Below are 18,358 nucleotides of genomic sequence, written 5' to 3' on the forward strand. Positions count from 1 at the left end.
CTCTTTCTCTAAAACCTATGTGCTCAACTTTGCATGTATGCATCTGCACTCCGGGCCCATCATCTCCATTCAACAGATGTTTTGTGTAGTTTTGTAACGTTTACATTGAACGAACAGACATTTTTCATCATCTTCCTCCCACATTCCAGAAAAATTATTCTTACTAGCTTCACAAAAAGAAAAAAAAAAGTGTGGGATGGTAGGGAGTGAATTCCTTCTGCATTCAGCTGAATTCAACAGGGTGGAGCTACGTGTGTGTGTGTGTGTGTGTGTGTGTGTGTGTGTGTGTGTGTGTGTGTGTGTGTGTGTGTGCGCGCAGAGGGGCAAATTGTTAACTGCATTATGTCTCAACTGAAATGCCCAGTGTAAACACTACAGACTGTATATGTCTGTGATAAACACTGGCTATTTGCAAGCCTTTGTCATCTTAGATATCCACATGAGCAACGCTGCAAAACAGGTAGTATCTCAGTATCAGCACATCATTACATCACTGAGTGAAACTGAAGATAATAAACCTTTCTTATGTAAAGTTAAATAAAATTTCCTTATTAATGTACATGTTCTATCAACTGTCACCAAGCAAAATGTCATAAGTGTTATACTGAGGCTTACAGAGGTTACAAATTCAACATCTGTATAATCTGAAATATGACAGCTTAGAGTGAGGACTTGGATAGTGAACCGAGATCGAGTGTTTTCCCTGCAGCTTCTCAGTCTCCACTTAAGAAGAAAAAAAAGTATACTGCTTTCCGTTCCCATTTTCCCCGCAGTCATCAACAGATGTCGTCCAAGTCGGTAAGTCTGCGCCCAAACAGCTGCTCCTCATAAGTCAGTATCTGACGCAGGAAGTTCACATTGGGAGCTGTGCATTCCCTTTTTTCTTTGAAACTGCAGTGGACCAGGCTCAGACTTAAGTGCAGTGTTAATGAAGCTGGATGTCAGTGGCAGTGCCTCCACCAGGTTCTAGTAGCATAGTGATTAAAATAGCATTAGGACTGTCGGCAGTGGTGTTGACTACATGTGTGATATCTAGATTCTTGATAATTCGATCCTCCAGGATCGCAGTGGGGGCTTGGCTTTCAGGTTCATGCAGAGGAAAGGGTAACGGGCATGTAAAGCTGAGAATTCTCCCAGCATGATGACAAGGTCCATTTCTAAAGCACTGAGCTGTAAAAAAATCAGGATTGGAGGTCTGGGGAGTCGGCCCTGACCTTTACACCACCCACTGAAATATGCAGTGAGAAACCTTGAGACAAAAATGCAGATTCAGCTAGATACAGTCAGCATAATTCAAAGAGACAAGCAAGTTTACCTCATCATAAATATATGGCTTTCTTGGTAATTCAATAAGGCTGTAGCTCAAAACAATGGTATCAAAATAAACCTATTCACACTAATTTTACAAACATGCTGATGCCTAGCAAATACAGTCTTGACATTCCCATCTAGAATGCCATACTGCTACAATAAGCAAAAGTATATATGTGCATGTGTGACCTGGGCTACATCATTCTCCGCATACAGTAGTATTGTGGAATATTTCTGCAGCTCTATGCAGCTGATTAAACAGCCCAGCTCAAGGTGTATCACTATCACAGCATCCTCTTCATCACCAAATGGCTCCTTATACCTAATACTCATATTTATTCATAATAAAGACATAATTATTATGTATTACTTTATTCCATGTTAATCTTTAAGATTAGCATGTTTATCTTTAAAATGAAAATTCTCTTAATTAACTGTTGCACTGCATCAGTCAAGGATAAGACTATAGTAGGGGTCATGCAAAGCGGGCTGGTCACCCACTGCATTCAGAAGATTGTAAAGTTGCTCACTCAACACAAACTGTTCCTGGAAGAGCAGGAGCCAGCACGGTCTCTGGCTCACACACTGAAATAGAAAGACTACAGTGTCTACATGCAGAGAGAACTGGCAATAAATATACCTGTTTTACTTTTGTTCCAGATAGGTGTGATGGAGGAATGGTTACTGTCTGTACAGTTACCCTCTCTGTTGGAGATTCAATTCACAGCGCTAATTCACAACAATAATACAAAGAAAACAATCATAAGAAATCCCACAAGAAAGCACTTTGGTGACTATGGAAAGGAGAAAAAAAAATCCTTTTTGGAAGATGGGGTGGCTATCTGCCATGGCCATGACTGGTTAGGGGTGAGGGGAGGAAGACAGGACTAATGACATGCTGTGGAAGAGAGTGTCAGGGATTAGTTATAATTAATAATTAAATGAGGGGAGGTGTATGAACACATATGTGAACAAACCAAAAATGTGACTAAGGAAGAAACACTCAATGCATTATGGGAATCCCCAAGCAGCCTAGTCCAAACGCAGCACGACTAATGGAGGATTCAGGGTCACCTGATCCAACACTGTTTAATGATTTCTTTGAAGTCTTGTTTTTTTTTCAGGGTGGAAAGATTTTACAGCATACATCTTTATTTAAGAATAGAGAGACTTAAAAAAAAATTAAGTCCTCAAATTGAAATTTATTTTTGATTTTCTAATCCAGATGGGCTCAAAAGTATATATACAACCTCAAACATATACATACTCCCCCACTAATATTTGGTTAAAGTACCTTAGGAGGTTACACTTTTTTATAAAGACCTTAAAGATATTATACCCTGGAAAAAGAACAGCTCAAACACAGACACAACAGCATTTACCCGGACGGTCCTACAACTATTTCCTTTAAGTTATTTGGCAAATGCATGAGCTGTTCCCTCTAGCCCTTAACTAGAAGAACATCCTACACACGCACGCACGCACGCACGCACGCACGCACGCACACACACACACACACACACACACACACACACAAATAAACATCAGCAAATTTCTCTCAAAAAGCCCAACAAGAGCTGCTACAAATCCTCTCTCAACGCTGCTTCAGGCTTGCCCTTAATTCAGCTGGTGGTCTTGGAAACACAGTAACATAGTAATATATGAATCTCCTCCCTCTTCACTTTCACCTCAGCCACTGCCTCTCCACCTCTCACCCTTTGTCCTGTATTGAAGATACATCAAGCTCTTTTATGTTTATTATTTCATTTAAAGTTTTCCCTGATGGCTTCTTTTTCCCCACATGCAGTGTATTGTACCCGTTTGCAGAGCATGGTGATTATTATAAGAACTACAGCTAGAACACAAACTTTAACTGAAAGAGACCATTTTCTGTCATGTGTCAATACCACAGTCTGTCAGCTGTGGTACTGCAGCATTTTTGTTTCCATTACTATGTATAAGAGGATTAGTAAGGAGGAAGTGAGGGTTTGCTTTGCGAGTGCTGGTAGAGAAGTACAGACAAAGTCAGACGGAGGTGCACTGTGTCTTTGTGGATCATAATATGGTGATGAGAGAAACTTGGTTGCTGAATGAGGAAGTCAGGAGTGTCAGAGAAATACGTAGTATGCATAAGGACAGAGAGAAAGTGGTGAGGTGTGCAGCAGGAGCGATGGATGGGTTCACGGTGGAGGTGGAATCACACCAGGGATCTGCTCTGAGCCCCCTTGTTTGTGGTGGTGGTGATGGACGGACTGACAGATGAGGTCCTCCACGAGTCTCCGTGGGCTCTTCATAGATGTCATTGGGATATGTAGTAAGAGTAGAGAATAGACAGAAGAGAACCAGGACAGTTGGAAGAAAGAAAAGAGGAAATGAAGGAATGTGTATGAATGAGAGAAAACATGTGTGACAGCTGCGAGGAGTAGAGTAGACTTATAGTCAAGACCGCCTAAACCAAGACCGGTCTTGAGACCACTTTTAGGAGACCAGCATGGCGTGGGTGAAGACAAGTATTAGAGACAGAATGATGGCAGCAAGCGTAAAAGAGAAGGTTCAGATGGTAGTGAGGCCTGCTATCATGTATAGTTTGGTGAAGGTGACAATAAGACAGGAGGCTGATCTGGAGGTGACAGAGCTGAAGATGTTTGCATGGTGTGACCAGGACAGATAAGGAAACGAGTACATGAGAGGCACAGCTCACTTTGAGCACTTTAGAGCCAAAGTTAGAGAGGGAAGGTTGGGATGCTGGGCATGTGAAGAGGAGGGATAATGGATATGTTTTATGTAATGTTTTCATTTCAAAAGTAACAAATTACCCAGCTATTATATTACTTTAATGAAAGAAACAGTGGACTGAGAAAAGGTGGTGTGTTTGACTTCCCCCTGGTGTACTCTTGAGTCATTTAGCACCAACAGGATGACTTTGCTGAAAGTCATTGAAGAATATGTGAGCAGTTTTCACACATTTAAACCATAAAACATTTATGGTTTAAGACATATTAGTGTTTATAGCAATACAGTTATAAGAACCCCAGAGCGCACAGTGCAGCAGGTAGACTCTGAGAAGCAGGCTACAGAGCGGCATCCTCCCAGTTTAATGAATCTGTTTATTCAAATTCACCCTTGCACAGGCGGTCATGTGGTCGTTAGCCAACGAAAAGCCGGAGAGGAATGTCACAAACAGCTGCCAAAGCAGGAGGTGCAAAGGGTACTACTTCACCTCAAGCAAACTGCATGAATGAAGTTACAAGTCTATATTTATTTAAATACCAAAATAAAAGGCGGACGGGATACGTGTCCGTTACGAGGATGAATTATTATTATTGATATAATCGCATTATTACTGGCTGTTGTAGGAATGAATGGAAGTGACAGCAACACAGACGGAATGGCTGGTTTGGAGGTTGAAGATGAACTATGACTTTATGACGACAACAAAATGGTGAGTAGATGTCGTTTCTCGCTTTTTTTCCTCCCCCGAAAAGAAAATGAGTTGCGCTCCTTTTAAATTTGTTTTGCTATAGTTTGTCTATACGTCTTTCTTTTCTTTTTAAGTTTTAAAGCAGCACTTTTTATGATCGGGCTTCAGTTCTGCTGATAGGCTGTTAAAGCTAAACGCGCCTACTAGTCCTCTGAGGTCTTATTACATTTAATACATATTTATTCTGCGCTTTATGTTATCATTTATTTGACTTTTACTATTATGCCGTATATTTACAGACTCATAATTGACATGAGTTTTATTGAAAAAGAATATTCTGGTCTAAAAGGGACGCACTGTTAACAAGGAAACTACAATAGCAGACACCGATTTTCGGACATGCCACACGGAACATAAACAACTGAAAAGGAACAACAAAACAATCAGACAGTGTATGTAATTGTGATGTGATTGTCCCGACTACAATACATGTTTAGAACACTGTTTGAGATCATCCGTAAATAGCAAAGTTAGGTTGTTGTGAGAGGAAATAACGTTTGCTCTCACTACATGGACTTCAGGTGGGAAATCCTGCAATAAAATACAAAAATAAATAAATTTAAAAAACACACATCTTTTGGATAAAAGATAATGCTGTTTTTGTTGTTGTTGTTGCTGTTTTTTTTTTTTAAAATTTAATCTAATATATTGGATCTTGGGAACCATATAAAAGAGTCAGGAGTTGCATTTAAAATGCAAACTTGCATTGCAAACGAAAGGTTATATATCCTCCAATGTAAGTTTTTTAAAACATTAAACTCAGAACAAAAAGAAAAAAAAACATTTTATAAGTTCATTGTTATCAGTGTGACTTTATGGTTTATGTCTCTTGTGCACAGTTCAGGGAGATGGAGGACGAGATATGCCTCGGCTGTAAGGTGTCTTTCAGCGCATCATGCGCTGAAGCCCCTGGTTGCCAGTCTGGTCCTGCTGGTTGTGGTGATATATGGTCTGGGCGACAAACTCAGAAACTTTGTGGCTTCCATTTTTATCCCTCAGTATCGCTACCCGTATCCTGTGGCCCTCAGCTTTGCCCAGGTTGGTGTCTGCAACTTTTGGATTTTCTTCTTTTGGACACAACCAAACTCTGATTAGAAAGGATAAGGTCAAAAATACCTTTTTACAAATTAGTATAAATAGTAATTTATATAAGTGAGAAAAAAGGTCATGTGAGGCCACTCAAATGCTTTTTAGTTTACACAAAGCTCTGTTTCTTGACCGCAGGGTATTTGCTTTTGCTTCAATTACAGGTGCATTTATAATAGCTTTGCCAACATCAAGGCAAATAATGAAGTTACATATTGCAAAAGAAAAACGTAGGAAGTTATAACAAACATTCAAATGGTCTTTCAAAATGTAAGCTTAATCATTGGATTGTTGTTAATCATTTGTGCCGTCAGCTGTGGTGGTCAGTGAAATTCTATCAGTAATTGCTGTTTGTGCTAGTTTAAAGGTGAAAGCAGACGTAGAGGGAAGTGACAGAAGGACGTTATTGCTGAAAACACGTGTGCAGGATAGATGTTTAACCAAATTATTGCCCAATGAACTCAGATGCAAGTGTGACGCTGTACAAAGGTGGAATTAACTTTTGGGTGTCCAGCTTTGACCTCAACTGCTGATATATAGGAGAGGTGCTATACTGACTAAATGGTCAGTATAGCACAGTATAGTATGGTCCACAAGCTAACATTGCCCGTAACAACTGAAAATGAGTCACAGGACCGGTTGAGTTTAGTCCACGTCTTATCCATATGACCCGCTTTATATGCATTTTGTTTATGAGGTCCTTCAGAAGAATAGTAAATGTGTAGGTATGTTGCAGCATATTTATCATAAATTCAAGAATGCAGAAATCAGGATGTGTTAGTGAAAAGTCAACAGCATATGCTCACACTTCATTAGGTACACCTTGCTAGTACCAGGCTAGACTACCCTTTGCATTCCAGACTTCATTGTTTGTTGGACGGATTCAACAAGGTGCTGGAAACAGTCCTCTGAGATTTTGTTTCATATTGACATGATCACATCGCACATCAATCCTGTTTCACCACATCCTAAAGCTGCTCCGTTGGACTGAGCTCTTATTAACCACCAGCTGAACTAATGAAGTGCCCCCGAGTGTAAAATATTATTGTGCAAAGAATGGCTAATTGTAATGTATTACCCACCCAATAAACTACAGCTGCTTGAGCATGAAATGACATAAGCATTTATTTCACTATTAGTTCATAGTGTAATAGTGTTTAATATCTCTACAGTTAACTCATTTACTTGCTAACATGTTCGATAGAAATCCATCACAATATTTACAGGCTCTAAAGTGGCAACATTGAAATGATTAAGTGTGCTGTCAAAAACAGAAATGATGATGATGTTGTACAATATTAATTAAAATATTGATTTTTTTTATTACTTTTTCATTGTTTGACTTTTGCTTAAAATATTATTATTATTTTTTTAAGTAGATGTGAACTCTGTTCCCTTTTGTCAGGACTAGTTCGAAATTATGACCCAAATTGACCCTGCAGGCAATTGCTGATGAAGAGGCACTCACTCAGTCTCAGCTGTAAACGTTACTACCTTTCACACATTCCGGTTTGTGTTAACATGCCTTAGCCACATGAATTGAAGTAAATGTTCAAGTTCAAGTTCAAAATTTATTCGCCACATGCAGTGGCAGGTTACCCTGCAGTGGAATGAACCCGCCCCCCGACCTTACACATACAACACAGACATCACATGGGGATACAAGTCAGAGAACGGTTGCATTACAGAAAAAACACTGAAATGACTGTCATGATATTGATATGGTAACGGTAAAGAGAGTAATTGATGGTATTGTAAAACCACTACAATATATTTTTAATTTGTCTTTCCAGGAAGGGGTTTTTCCACAAAAAATGAAAGTTGCAAAAGTTATTCCTATTTATAAATCAGGTGAAAAGCATTGTTTTACAAATTATAGACCAGTGTCGGTACTCTCCCAGTTTTCTAAGATACTGGAAAAACTATTTCTAAAAAGATTTGATAGCTTTGTGGATAAACATGATTTGTTGGCAAATTGCCAGTATGGGTTTAGAAATAATAGATCAACAGTTTTGGCATTGATGGATTTAATGGAAGAAATAACAGAATGTATGGATAACAAGAAGTATGCACTTGGAGTCTTTCTAGATCTAAAAAAAAGCATTTGATACTGTTGACCACGAAATTCTAAAAATCAAACTGGAAAAATATGGGTTCAGGGGTGTGGTACTGGATTGAATAAACAGCTATGTGATGAATCGACAGCAATATGTACAAATAAATGAGTTTAAATCTAAAATGATGGATATTGAATGTGGTGTACCTCAAGGATCGGCATTAGGTTCGAAAATGTTTATTATGTATATAAATGATATTTGTAAAGTATCGAAGATACTAAAGTTTGTAATTTTTGCAGATGATACCAATATACTTTGTTCAGGTGCGGAATTTCAACAGGTTTTGGAGGTGATCACACAGGAGTTAAAGATATTAAAGAAGTGGTTTGATAGAAACAAATTGTCCTTAAATTTAAATAAAACAAAATTTATGTTATTTGGAAACTATAAGAAAAACATTAACATTGAAATTTGTGTCGATAATATATATCTAGAAAGGGTTAATGCCATAAAATTTCTTGGTGTGATCATTGATCAAAAGGCCTGTTGGAAATCACACATCACTTATGTGAGGGGAAAGTTAGCACGGGGCATTGCTGTCTTGGGGAAAGTAAAACAGTTTCTGGATAGGAAAACATTGTATATGTTATATTGTGCTTTGCTATTACCATACATGAGTTATTGTGTAGAGGTTTGGGGAAATACATATAAAAGTAATATTCAGACTATAATCATAATGCAGAAAAGGGCCATTAGACTAATAAATCAGGAGGGGTATAGGGCTCACACAAATGCACTCTTTATTAGGACGCAAGCTATAAAATTCCAGGATCTGGTGAAGTTTAAAACAGTGCAAATAATATATAAGGTAAGGAAAGGGATGCTCCCAATCGAAATAAGTAAATGGTTCTTAGAAAGAGAAGGGAGGTATAATTTTAGAGGGAAGTGGAATTTAAAATTACAAAGAGTAAGAACAACATTGAAAAGGAGTTAAATTCTGGAATGAGTTAAAAGAAGAAATAAAGGTCAGTAGTGATATAAACCAGTTTAAAATAAAACTCAAAAAAGAAATATTAAATAAGTATAAGAATGAAGAAAATGCAATTAACCTAAGACAGCAGTCAAACTCATGTTTATTTTCTTCTGCAAATTAGCAAATCTAAATATAGTTTTAGTTGAACATGTGAAAATATTTTTTTGAGATGTTATGTTCTAAGCTGAAGGCATTGTATACGTTTTTGTTGTTCAAATTTAGATGATGAGGATGTAAACCTGAGGGGGTAGGGCTAAATAAGTATATACTTCTGCCTACTCCTTTTCAAACAACTGTATGGAATGATTTTATGAAATGTTGGTGAATGTATATGTTTGAAATAAAAAAGAACTGAACTGAACTGAAACGTACACTACAATGGGAAAGGTACAAGAGGAAAAAAAGAGACCTCTACTCATGCCGGGCTACAGGAGGACAGCATGAGAACAGGAAACAAAAAAAAACTCCTCTGCACAGAAAAGCACATAAATGTCCACAGTACAACATTATAGAGCACGTGACCAGCAACAGGGTTGGGTAGGGGATAAGGAGTAATCCCAGGCAACACAGCAGACATCCTGCCACTGCGCCGACTCTCCAGCGCGGGCCCAGACCCGCCTCGTGTTCCCAGGAGGCAACAAGCATTGAAGGCATTGGAAGGGGAAGGGAAATGTGTGAGTGCTTACCACTGTAAGTGTATGTGTGTGCGTGTCCATAGTTCAGCTGAGACAGTGTCCTTCGCCCTATCAGGCTAAGTAAACAGTCTGCTAGCCAATCCAGGTGGCCTTGCATGGGATGGGAAGAATAGTCATCACACAGTCGTTATCAGGGAGTTTTTGTTCGGTTCCAGCCCCAGCTGGCGCTGTGGTGTCCGCATGTTGATGTTGTCAATTTTCTTTTTATGCGAGCAGCTAAGAAGAGAAGAATTTCAAGCTGTTCTTAACACTCCGACACTGGTCTCTCAATCTCCCGTTGGAGAGCCGCAAGCCTCCCCATGATGGTATCAAACTTCTGTTCCATGGTGTTATCATTCTTTTGATTCTGAGACCCCACGACTGCAGTGAGCCGTTCTGCAATGTGATCCAGCTCAAGGGTCTCATTTTGAGCAGGCCTCTCTTTGATGTATCCCAACATACGCTCAATGGTGTTGTTTTGAGTCTTCACGGCAGCTGTAAGCGTCTCCAAGGTGTTAACCACACTGCGTTCGTTGTGAGAGGTCGCGCCTCGTCCCGTCGCTTCGATTCCAGCGGGCAGCTTTGGGGGGGTTTGAACAGCCGGTTCCGCTCTCTTATTTCTCCGATAAGTCAGGGCCAAGCCAGCTCCAATCAGCAAGAACCCTGTTATCATGGTTCCGAATAGGTAGATATCTTCAGCGTCCTCGATCGACAGTCCCGCCAGGCACATGACCCTCCAGTTCCTATCATTAAAAATGAGTGATTCACATAACCACATGTGGGCTTTTTTAAAGTTAGATAATTGTTTATTTTTTTATATTCTGTCTTTTCAGGTTCTGGTGTCTCTCTTATTCTTAAATCTCCTGCATGCCCTGGATCTGGTGCATCTAAGGAGTTATTCAAGGTCCCTGGGTGAGAGGATGCTGCCGTCTGCTATCTGTAGCAGCATTCAAGCAGTGCTGACCATGTGGGCCAGAGCCAGCAGCTCATCTTCCAACCTCTTCGTCCTCATGGTGCTTCTGCTGCCCCTGGTGACTGTGGCCTTTAGTTTTGCCTTGAAGCTGGCATCCCCACCAGCAAGCCACATCACTGCTCTGACTTTCATCATCAGTGGGACCTCTGTGATCATCACAGGTAAAAGTTTGGATATCAGATGAGGGTTTCACATATTAGAGTAAATGAATCTCTAATTAGTTTTCTCTTTCTGTCTGTCTGCAGCATCTGAGGGTCTCTTAAGTATTGTGCCTCTGGAGTATATATATGGACCTCTGGCTTTAATCCTGCACAGCCTGTCTCTGACTTGGCTTGCTAAAGTGTCTGAGATGGAGCGCAGCCACCCTCCAGATTCCCAAGCCTCTGTTTTTGACATCTACTATACACAGCTGGTGAACCAGAGCTGGGTGTTGGGCCTCCTGTGGTGTCTGCACCCAGAGCGTCCCTGGCATGTGTTGAGTCAGGCCAACTGGCGCAGCCTGCTCTTCCATGGATACCTGCTTGCTATTCTCCTGCTGGGAATGGTGCTGAGCTTCCTGGTCGGTGTAGTGGCTCTTTGTGTCTCACCCCTTGCTGCTGCACTGCTCCACTCAGTGAGGTACATAGTTCAGCCATTTTTTCAGCTTCTGTAAAGGACTAAAAGATTTAGTAGGTCGTCTTGCACTCCACTGACCCTAACCAAAGTGTTATACCTGTAGATACTAGCTTTATTCATCCCTTATCAGTCAATATCCACTCACATTACAAAGTTATAAAAGACAAAATGCAGGCTATGGTGGCACACTAACGATATACGGTTAGTAATTATGTGTCATCACAAGTTTTTATCTTATTCTTTTAATATGTTATTAAGACGATACATGCCCTAGCTACTTGTGACTTTCTGCAGCGTGAGCAACATGAGTGCTGTTGCTCGCACTTTCTAAATCAGTGGCACTAATGGAAAATAGTTTACAAGCTAGGTATTTATTAATGAAACAGTTAAGCGTCAGGGGTCAAACATTACAAATTTTCTTTCAGACATGAGCAACTATCAACAAGCTGAATTTCTCTTATGTACAAATAAACAAACAAAATAAATGTGAATCGTTTCCTATTTTATGACAGTAATTTCTGAGAGCTCTTATCAGCGGATGTGCTGAACATCCCTAGAAGTAGTCCTCGTATGACCCTGATAGCTTTCAGAGGAAAAGGGATGACAATGACAGAATGTTGACACAGATAGTTAACATCATAAAACAAGTTAGCAATTTAAATTCGCTTAGTTAACTGAATTAATACTTAACCAGAGACAGACAAAAGTTGCCCTTGAATGAATCTGACTGCAGAGATGCCAGATGAGAAGGGGGTTCACATGTGGAAAGAGCTGAACACTCACTCTAGTGCTGCTGTTCTTTTTGTTGTAATTGAGTATTTCACATTTTTATTAGAAGCCAAATTGCTTCCTAGTCATTCTTGAGCTTTTTGGAAAATGTTTATATGCATCATTTTTTAAAATTACACTTGAATATGCTAAGAAAATGTGAATTATGCTGACAATTTGAATAAAAAATAAGAATGAAAAATGGCTTTATTTAGAAAAATATTTTTTGTAGTAGAACAAAAACCACCATAAGTGCATGCAACAATGACACAAAGCAACAGGTATTAAAAATTTACAGTTAACCTGATAAAAATGCTCATTTGCTGCAAAATCTCACTTTCAGTTAACTGTAATTTCAAACAGATGAATTTAAGTTTTTTTTTTTAAATATTAACTTCATCTGTGTTACAAGTAATTTCAGTGCTTCCCTCAAGCACACTGTGTCTGGTGTTTATTTATTTAGCTGCTGGTCTTTCCTGTGCTGTTAACTTCCCACATCTCATTAGGTCAAATGACACATATAAATTATTTGATTCTACTTCCTGCCCTTTATGCGGGATCAGAGTTGGGTGGTAGATGTATGCCCAAGCTCTGCAGCAGATTGGAAGCTGGTCCTGCCAGCCCAGCCTGGGAGCTGAGGGACTCCAGCAAGTTTGTGACCAAATTGACATCCACATCTAAGGGCTCGATCTCCTCCTCTTTCTCCTCCAGTTTGTTATCCCTTGGGAGATCATCTCTGGCAGAAGGGTGAGAGGAGTCGCCGCTTGCTCCTGCCTTGTTGTAATTCTGCAGATACGATAAAGATAGGTTTAGGGTGACACCTGTGTCCTGCGCATATCTTTTGAATAGTTTTTATCTTAGCAAAGGAAGGCGTGTTACGAGAGTTTACCGTTCGCTTGAAGCTTTGTCCTACATTAGTCTTCATCAATTCCTCATCCATTTGGTCCATATATCTTTTGAGACTGTCCAGAGTTTCTGTTCCTTTCATCTCTGCTTGACCACAGAAGCCATCTTCTTTCTCTTCTACCTCCTCCTCATCATCATCATTATCAGAATCATCAAGATCATCTGAATCCAGCTCTTCGTCTTTGCCTCCTAGAAAGAAAGAAAAAAAAAGACAAATTCATTAATGATTTTAAAAACAAAATTGTATCAAGTTCATACCACATATTTCACTGTTGGCAAATTACATACCAAGTAGTCTTCCCAGTGCATTGGCCATTGAGTCTGGATCAATATTAAAAGGCTGGGTTGCACTGCTCCTGGAATAGAAATGGAAAAAGACTGTCAGTATGACAATGTAGGCCTAAATAAATTAGGCTTGCAAGAATATACACATACCAATTTACAGCTCAGGGAGACCATTAAGGGAAAACTATGCTCATACTACATCCATATGGATATTAAAATCTGATATATTTTTGGCTAAATATGAACAAAAATCAACAAGATTACAAAGTCACTTAGTCTCACCAGGGCAGTTCTGCACCTTCATGCGAAGACATGGCCTTGAGAAAGTTCTTCATCCCTTGACTGATAGCTACCAGGCTGTAACCAGCTTCCTCTTCCTCTAAGTTGTCCTCCTTCTCCTTTCCCCTCTCCTCTGCATCCCCGGCATGCTGTTTCTGTTTGGTGGAACTCAAGTTTTGGCTGCCAACATCAGCTCTACCCCCACTTCTCTCCTGCAACAGCTGCTCCAAATCCTGAGCTGTGATATCCAGCCAGCTATCACCTGGAGGTTGACAAAGAGAAAAACTAATTATGGGAAATGTCCGTAAGAAAAAAATGGAGAAAATGAGGGAAGCATAACAAAAGGACAGACACTGAAAGAAACTGGCACAAGGCAAAGAATCTTAGGTGGCTGAGATAGACAAAGGCAATGCTCACTTTCTAGCAAGGTCATATAAAAGTTACAATGCTTAACAACTAACATACAAATCTTCCAGAGACAGACAGGTGTTCTTACCCTAGCTAGGAAAATTACACTTAACTGAGGTCTAAATTAAGTATCCCCACATTGTGCCTTCATGGATCACTTGGCAAATGTGACTAATGTCTTTCAGTATTAAGAAAGACAATTATTTACACTCACACATTATTTAAATAAGATTTTGCCAGTTTCTAGACATGATTTTCACTCACTGTCCTCTTGGGGGAGCTGTGACTCATTTTTCTTCATCTCCTCCAAGTTGAATGGTTCGCAGCTGTGCAGCAGCTGGAGAACCTCCTCACCTGGGGACAAAGCACTGAGGCAACACACACACACAAAAGGTTCATTCAAATAGATATCTTAGATGACATTGGCATACATATTCACACTGTGAACAGCTTAAGTCTTTACCTTGATTTTGAGGCAACCGACTGTTTGAAGAAGTTTTCTGCTGATCTTGTAAGTTCTCTGTAACGTGCTGAACCTTCCAGTTCTCCCTGCATTTGACAACAGTGCAAACACATTTTTTAAAAATGCGCTCCAAAGATAAATTCATGAAAGTGCATGCATGAAAAAAAGTGACATACATGGAAGTAGCCATTCCTACTCAAACTCTCCATAAAGCCTTTCCACTGTGGGTTACAACTGACTGGGGCATTAGGCTCTGATGAAGGCAGTCTGCACCTAGAGCACAGGATCTCAAAGCCGTGGGCCTGGGAGTACAGCATGAGCACAAGATTATGACTTTTACATAATAAAACAACCCTGTTATCTGCAGTACAAAGTACGAAGTACAAAGATAGATAATGAATCACCAGCTTCAAGCCAAGCTCATGAGCCTTGTATTGGGAATGAGAACGAGGAGGTAAGGTGAAACCACTCCTCCGGTCTGGGGTGAACTGTTGCTGCTGGAGCTGGGCATACAGGCACCGGGTGAACGTCACCTGAAAATATTTATTCAAGGTTAGGGGAAACAGACGCCCTCCCAAAAAATAAATAAATACAAATCACTAATTACAGTCCTGTACATAAAATAAGCATTTATAAAACAACACAGAACAGTTCTGAACAAAGATATTACCTTTTAAAAAGTACAGATATACATGGATGTATTTACCAAAGTGAGGACTCGTGTATCAGGAGGAAACGTCTTGAAGGTTCGACACGCCTGCAAATCTACTGGATCCCGCAGGTAGAATGCTGAAACTGCAGGTGCAATGAGGTCTGGTCGCTGTGCCAACACAGTGGCAATACCTGCAGGTATGAAGCAGTGGGCACGGTGGAGGCCAGATTTAATCTTCCCTGGATACCTGAGGGGAAAGAAAAAGAATATGTTACAAAACTGTATTCCTCTAGTACACAACAGTGATTCAGCACCCTGTATTCTGATGTTTTAAATAGCCAATATCATGTAGCCAGTGCTCTCCCTGTCTATGCAGCTGGAAACCACAGAATCAGAATGCTCTATTTATCCCTAAGGAAACTATGTAACTGAAATAGGCTGAGTGCCAGTTGACGCATGCAGAGTTACTTTGTCAGTAGTATTTATCATGATGTTGCTTTTGAATACTGAATATTGATTATATGTGGAATCCCTCTTACCCCTCTAGTCTCTTCTTCAGTGCTAAAGAAATCTTGGAGCTTGCCCGACAGACTTCTGGGTGGGTGTAAAGTAGCTCCAGAGCTTGTGCCACACTGGGTACCACATCTTTTGAAAAGCCCACTGAAGTGGATTTAGATGGGCAGGGAAGGATATGCAACTCTCCCTTGTATAGGAAGACCTGAGAAAGAAAAGGAGTGGTTCAAAAAAGCCTACACTTAGCAAAAAATTGGCAGTGTCAAGTAAACAAAATTTAAAAGGGCTGTGCATGTAAGTCTTTACATGTTTTCTTTCAAGCTTGTTCATTCCAGGCTTGGTTTATTCCACTTAAGCATTAACTTTAATCAGGAAAAGTCAAATTGAAAACAAACAAAAATGAGCATGATGATAAGTAATTCTATCCAATTGGGTGCATTGTAAGTTGAGCTTAACACAGAGTCAACATTACAATGAAATGTGCTTAACAAGATGAGGGAAAAAAGTCACCAAGCATCTAAAAATTTAACAAGATTTAAAAAAAAAAAAACAACACTAAATCAATTTAAATTTAAAATTAAAATACTATTAGAGTCAGAAATAGAATTTTTAAAAGTCATAAATGGATACACATTCTTAAAATTATAGGCGTGCAGTATGCAGCGTTACTACACATGAGAAATTGCGCAGTGACAAGTGTACGCAGTAGTGCCAGTGGGATTATTTAACCTGGCATGCACATTGCATTGCAGTAAAGTGTCAGATCATTTCTGTCCAAACTTGAAGATGACAATGAGATTAACACTTGACCAAACACTTGGTTGATAAGAAAGACTGTTCTTTAATGGGAAACAAGCAGATTAGTTGGTGTGCCAGATGGCTGTGATTCTCGATGATGTCGTGGGCCGTATGCAGGTACAGTTGGAGGTAGATGCCCTTAATAGCTGGAGGGCTCTTGCCAGTCATTCATTACGGAATAAGCCTTTTTCTTTAAGCTCTGAGAGTTGACCGATGAGAAAGTCTTTACAGACAACCATTTTAAGCACTAATTAAAGTTAACATTCCTGTTTTTTTATTTAAAATGAAAATTATTTTGACATACAACCCTTGTGTTGTGAATTGCATTTCAACGTATCAGTAGGGAGGTCTAAAATGAAACTAAAGCTTGCCTTGGGATCAGTTTATAACTGTGTAGTATCCTGTGGGAGGCAGTGAATTATTTGGGCTTAAACATACAGTGCTTCCAGTACTGTCAACTCTGCCATGTCATGTGGAAAACTCACCCTGTTTTCACTTGTGTCTGGATTCAGCCACTTAGGAAGGTAATCTGCTGCTTCAATCAGAAGAAACTCCCCATCATTATCCTCAACTCTGCACATATAAACAATTATTTTGGAAACAAAGACATAAATGACTGGTGAGAATTTTAATAGGGTGTGTTTATTTATTTATTGATACTTTTGTTTTATTATTTTGTGCAAACTCTGCTCTGAGTTTATAAATATTTAGAAACTATGATCAGGATCACCCTTACCTTGCTGCAAGCTCAGGGAAAGCCTCCGTGATTTGCAGCAGGAGATAAACGATAAACCACTCGTCCTCAACATTGTCTCCAAACTGAGTGCTTCCACCAATGTGAGCAGGAATGCCTCCTGTGAATGAGATCCATACACGCCAGCCGTTAGTGTGTGTACCGAGTGTTAACCACGTAAAGACATACAGCATGCTGCTTCCTTTCTGGGGTGCTGAAAAAGCTCTACCTTTCTCAGGGTGATACTTGAGGTTGATTGGCTGATGCTGCCAGATGTACTGTATCAGAAGAGGGGCAACCTTTGCCAAAATCTCCTCTACTAGATGTGTCAGACGTTCCTCAGTCTGCTGTGAAGAAGAGCTGCCTGGCTGGATCAAAAAGAGCTTGTACTGGACCATGTCCTCCTCAATCATTCTCCTCTGCAGAGCTTCCATAGTAGCAGTTTTAAAAGACCTAATGAAAAGATACGACGCTAAAGCGATGTGGAAAGACATATGAAAGGTCGGAAATGTCTGCTTTTATATTATGACTTTAAATTTAGATGGAAATAAATAAAGAGAGGAAATCGTAGGCTTCTAGATAAACTCAACGTTTTACTAGTGATTGTCACGACAACCTCTTGAAAGCTTCATTCGGCCTTACCTTGTCTTGTCTTCCTTTTAAATTGGTTATGTTGTGTTAGTATATTCTGGAGCGGCTCTTATTACGGTTATTCCTAAATACGTTTCTTTCACGCCATCTGTAACTGTTTAGGTCCTACGACGAATTCCAGTCGTCCTCGCCAAACAGATAATAAACAGAGTTCCTACCTTCTGTTTCTGTAGCGGTTTTACCGATTCAAAAAATACTTTACATTACTTTACATAAATGCAAATTACATAATAAGTCTAATTTTCCACTAAATGTGATGAATACACATCTTGCGTTTAGTTAAAATTACAGGACCGGCGAATATATTTTATAAACGCAACTTGCTATTGCAATGAATGCTGGGAATTGAAGTATGCAGCCTTTGGCTTTCTAGAAACATTTAGTTGGCCTGAAATACATTTCCCGCGATCCCTCGGGGCAACAAAGCTGCGTATCCATGACACCCGCGTTATTTTTGTTGTTGGTGGTGATGCTAGCTTTAGCAAAGAATATCCTATGAGCTGGCGATAGCTTGCTCCAATAACGTTAAACACTCATTAAAAAAAAATGTATGTATATATATACATATATATATAGCAAGAGAAACGTAATTAATAGTGAACTTCTGGGCTACCTAATATGCTCATTTAGTAAACCAAGTATTATTTTATGAGGGAATGTGGAAATTGTATG

At 39.6% G+C, this 18,358-nt stretch overlaps 2 protein-coding genes and 1 pseudogene across 5 annotated transcripts; 1 reads left to right on the forward strand and 2 right to left on the reverse strand.

The window, feature by feature from the left end:
- Window positions 1-572: 572 nt before the first annotated feature.
- Window positions 573-3,614, reverse strand: LOC309720756 (annotated as a pseudogene). Its single transcript has 6 exons — window positions 3,513-3,614; window positions 1,747-1,857; window positions 1,501-1,633; window positions 1,189-1,228; window positions 992-1,079; window positions 573-960 (listed from the first exon to the last, which is right to left on the reverse strand). The product of its transcript is annotated as an uncharacterized misc_RNA (transcript).
- An 864-nt stretch (window positions 3,615-4,478) lies between these two features.
- LOC309720488 (uncharacterized protein) lies at window positions 4,479-12,051 on the forward strand. Its single transcript, XM_082557475.1, has 4 exons — window positions 4,479-4,753; window positions 5,632-5,830; window positions 10,476-10,776; window positions 10,861-12,051. Exons 1-4 carry the CDS (start codon window positions 4,674-4,676, stop codon window positions 11,265-11,267), a joined length of 987 nt encoding a protein of 328 aa, XP_082413601.1. The 5' UTR covers window positions 4,479-4,673; the 3' UTR covers window positions 11,268-12,051.
- Window positions 12,052-12,206: 155 nt separating this feature from the next.
- On the reverse strand, window positions 12,207-18,082 carry ecd (ecdysoneless homolog). Of its 3 annotated transcripts, none has more exons than XM_082557473.1 (14): window positions 17,678-18,080; window positions 17,265-17,507; window positions 17,039-17,156; window positions 16,788-16,875; window positions 15,531-15,709; window positions 15,046-15,238; window positions 14,744-14,872; window positions 14,516-14,641; window positions 14,340-14,425; window positions 14,141-14,244; window positions 13,472-13,730; window positions 13,193-13,260; window positions 12,888-13,093; window positions 12,207-12,784 (listed from the first exon to the last, which is right to left on the reverse strand). In XM_082557473.1, exons 2-14 carry the CDS (start codon window positions 17,467-17,469, stop codon window positions 12,548-12,550), a joined length of 1,998 nt encoding a protein of 665 aa, XP_082413599.1. In that variant the 5' UTR covers window positions 17,470-17,507; window positions 17,678-18,080; the 3' UTR covers window positions 12,207-12,547. The 3 variants fall into 3 exon arrangements, with proteins under 3 accessions (XP_082413599.1, XP_082413598.1, XP_082413600.1); XM_082557472.1 differs by having other exon boundaries at window positions 12,209-12,784; window positions 17,265-17,488; window positions 17,678-18,078; XM_082557474.1 differs by lacking the exon at window positions 12,207-12,784 and having other exon boundaries at window positions 12,909-13,093; window positions 13,488-13,730; window positions 17,265-17,488; window positions 17,678-18,082.
- Between the last annotated feature and the right edge of the window lie 276 nt (window positions 18,083-18,358).

This window comes from Aulonocara stuartgranti (assembly GCF_965226115.1).
Source record: "Aulonocara stuartgranti genome assembly, chromosome: 13".
NCBI classification, from domain to species: Eukaryota; Metazoa; Chordata; class Actinopteri; order Cichliformes; family Cichlidae; genus Aulonocara; species Aulonocara stuartgranti.

Bases quoted from the DNA above. Each gene is read 5' to 3' on its own strand.
- LOC309720488 (XM_082557475.1), top strand. From the start codon at position 4,674: ATGGAAGTGACAGCAACACAGACGGAATGGCTGGTTTGGAGGTTGAAG. The intron at 4,754-5,631 runs GTGAGTAGATGT...TCTTGTGCACAG, and splicing joins TTTATGACGACAACAAAATG to TTCAGGGAGATGGAGGACGA. The intron at 5,831-10,475 runs GTTGGTGTCTGC...CTGTCTTTTCAG, and splicing joins TGGCCCTCAGCTTTGCCCAG to GTTCTGGTGTCTCTCTTATT.
- ecd (XM_082557473.1), bottom strand. From the start codon at position 17,469: ATGGAAGCTCTGCAGAGGAGAATGATTGAGGAGGACATGGTCCAGTAC. The intron at 13,261-13,471 runs GTGAGACTAAGT...TTTCTATTCCAG, and splicing joins GAAGGTGCAGAACTGCCCTG to GAGCAGTGCAACCCAGCCTT. The intron at 13,094-13,192 runs GTATGTAATTTG...CTTTCTTTCTAG, and splicing joins TGCACTGGGAAGACTACTTG to GAGGCAAAGACGAAGAGCTG.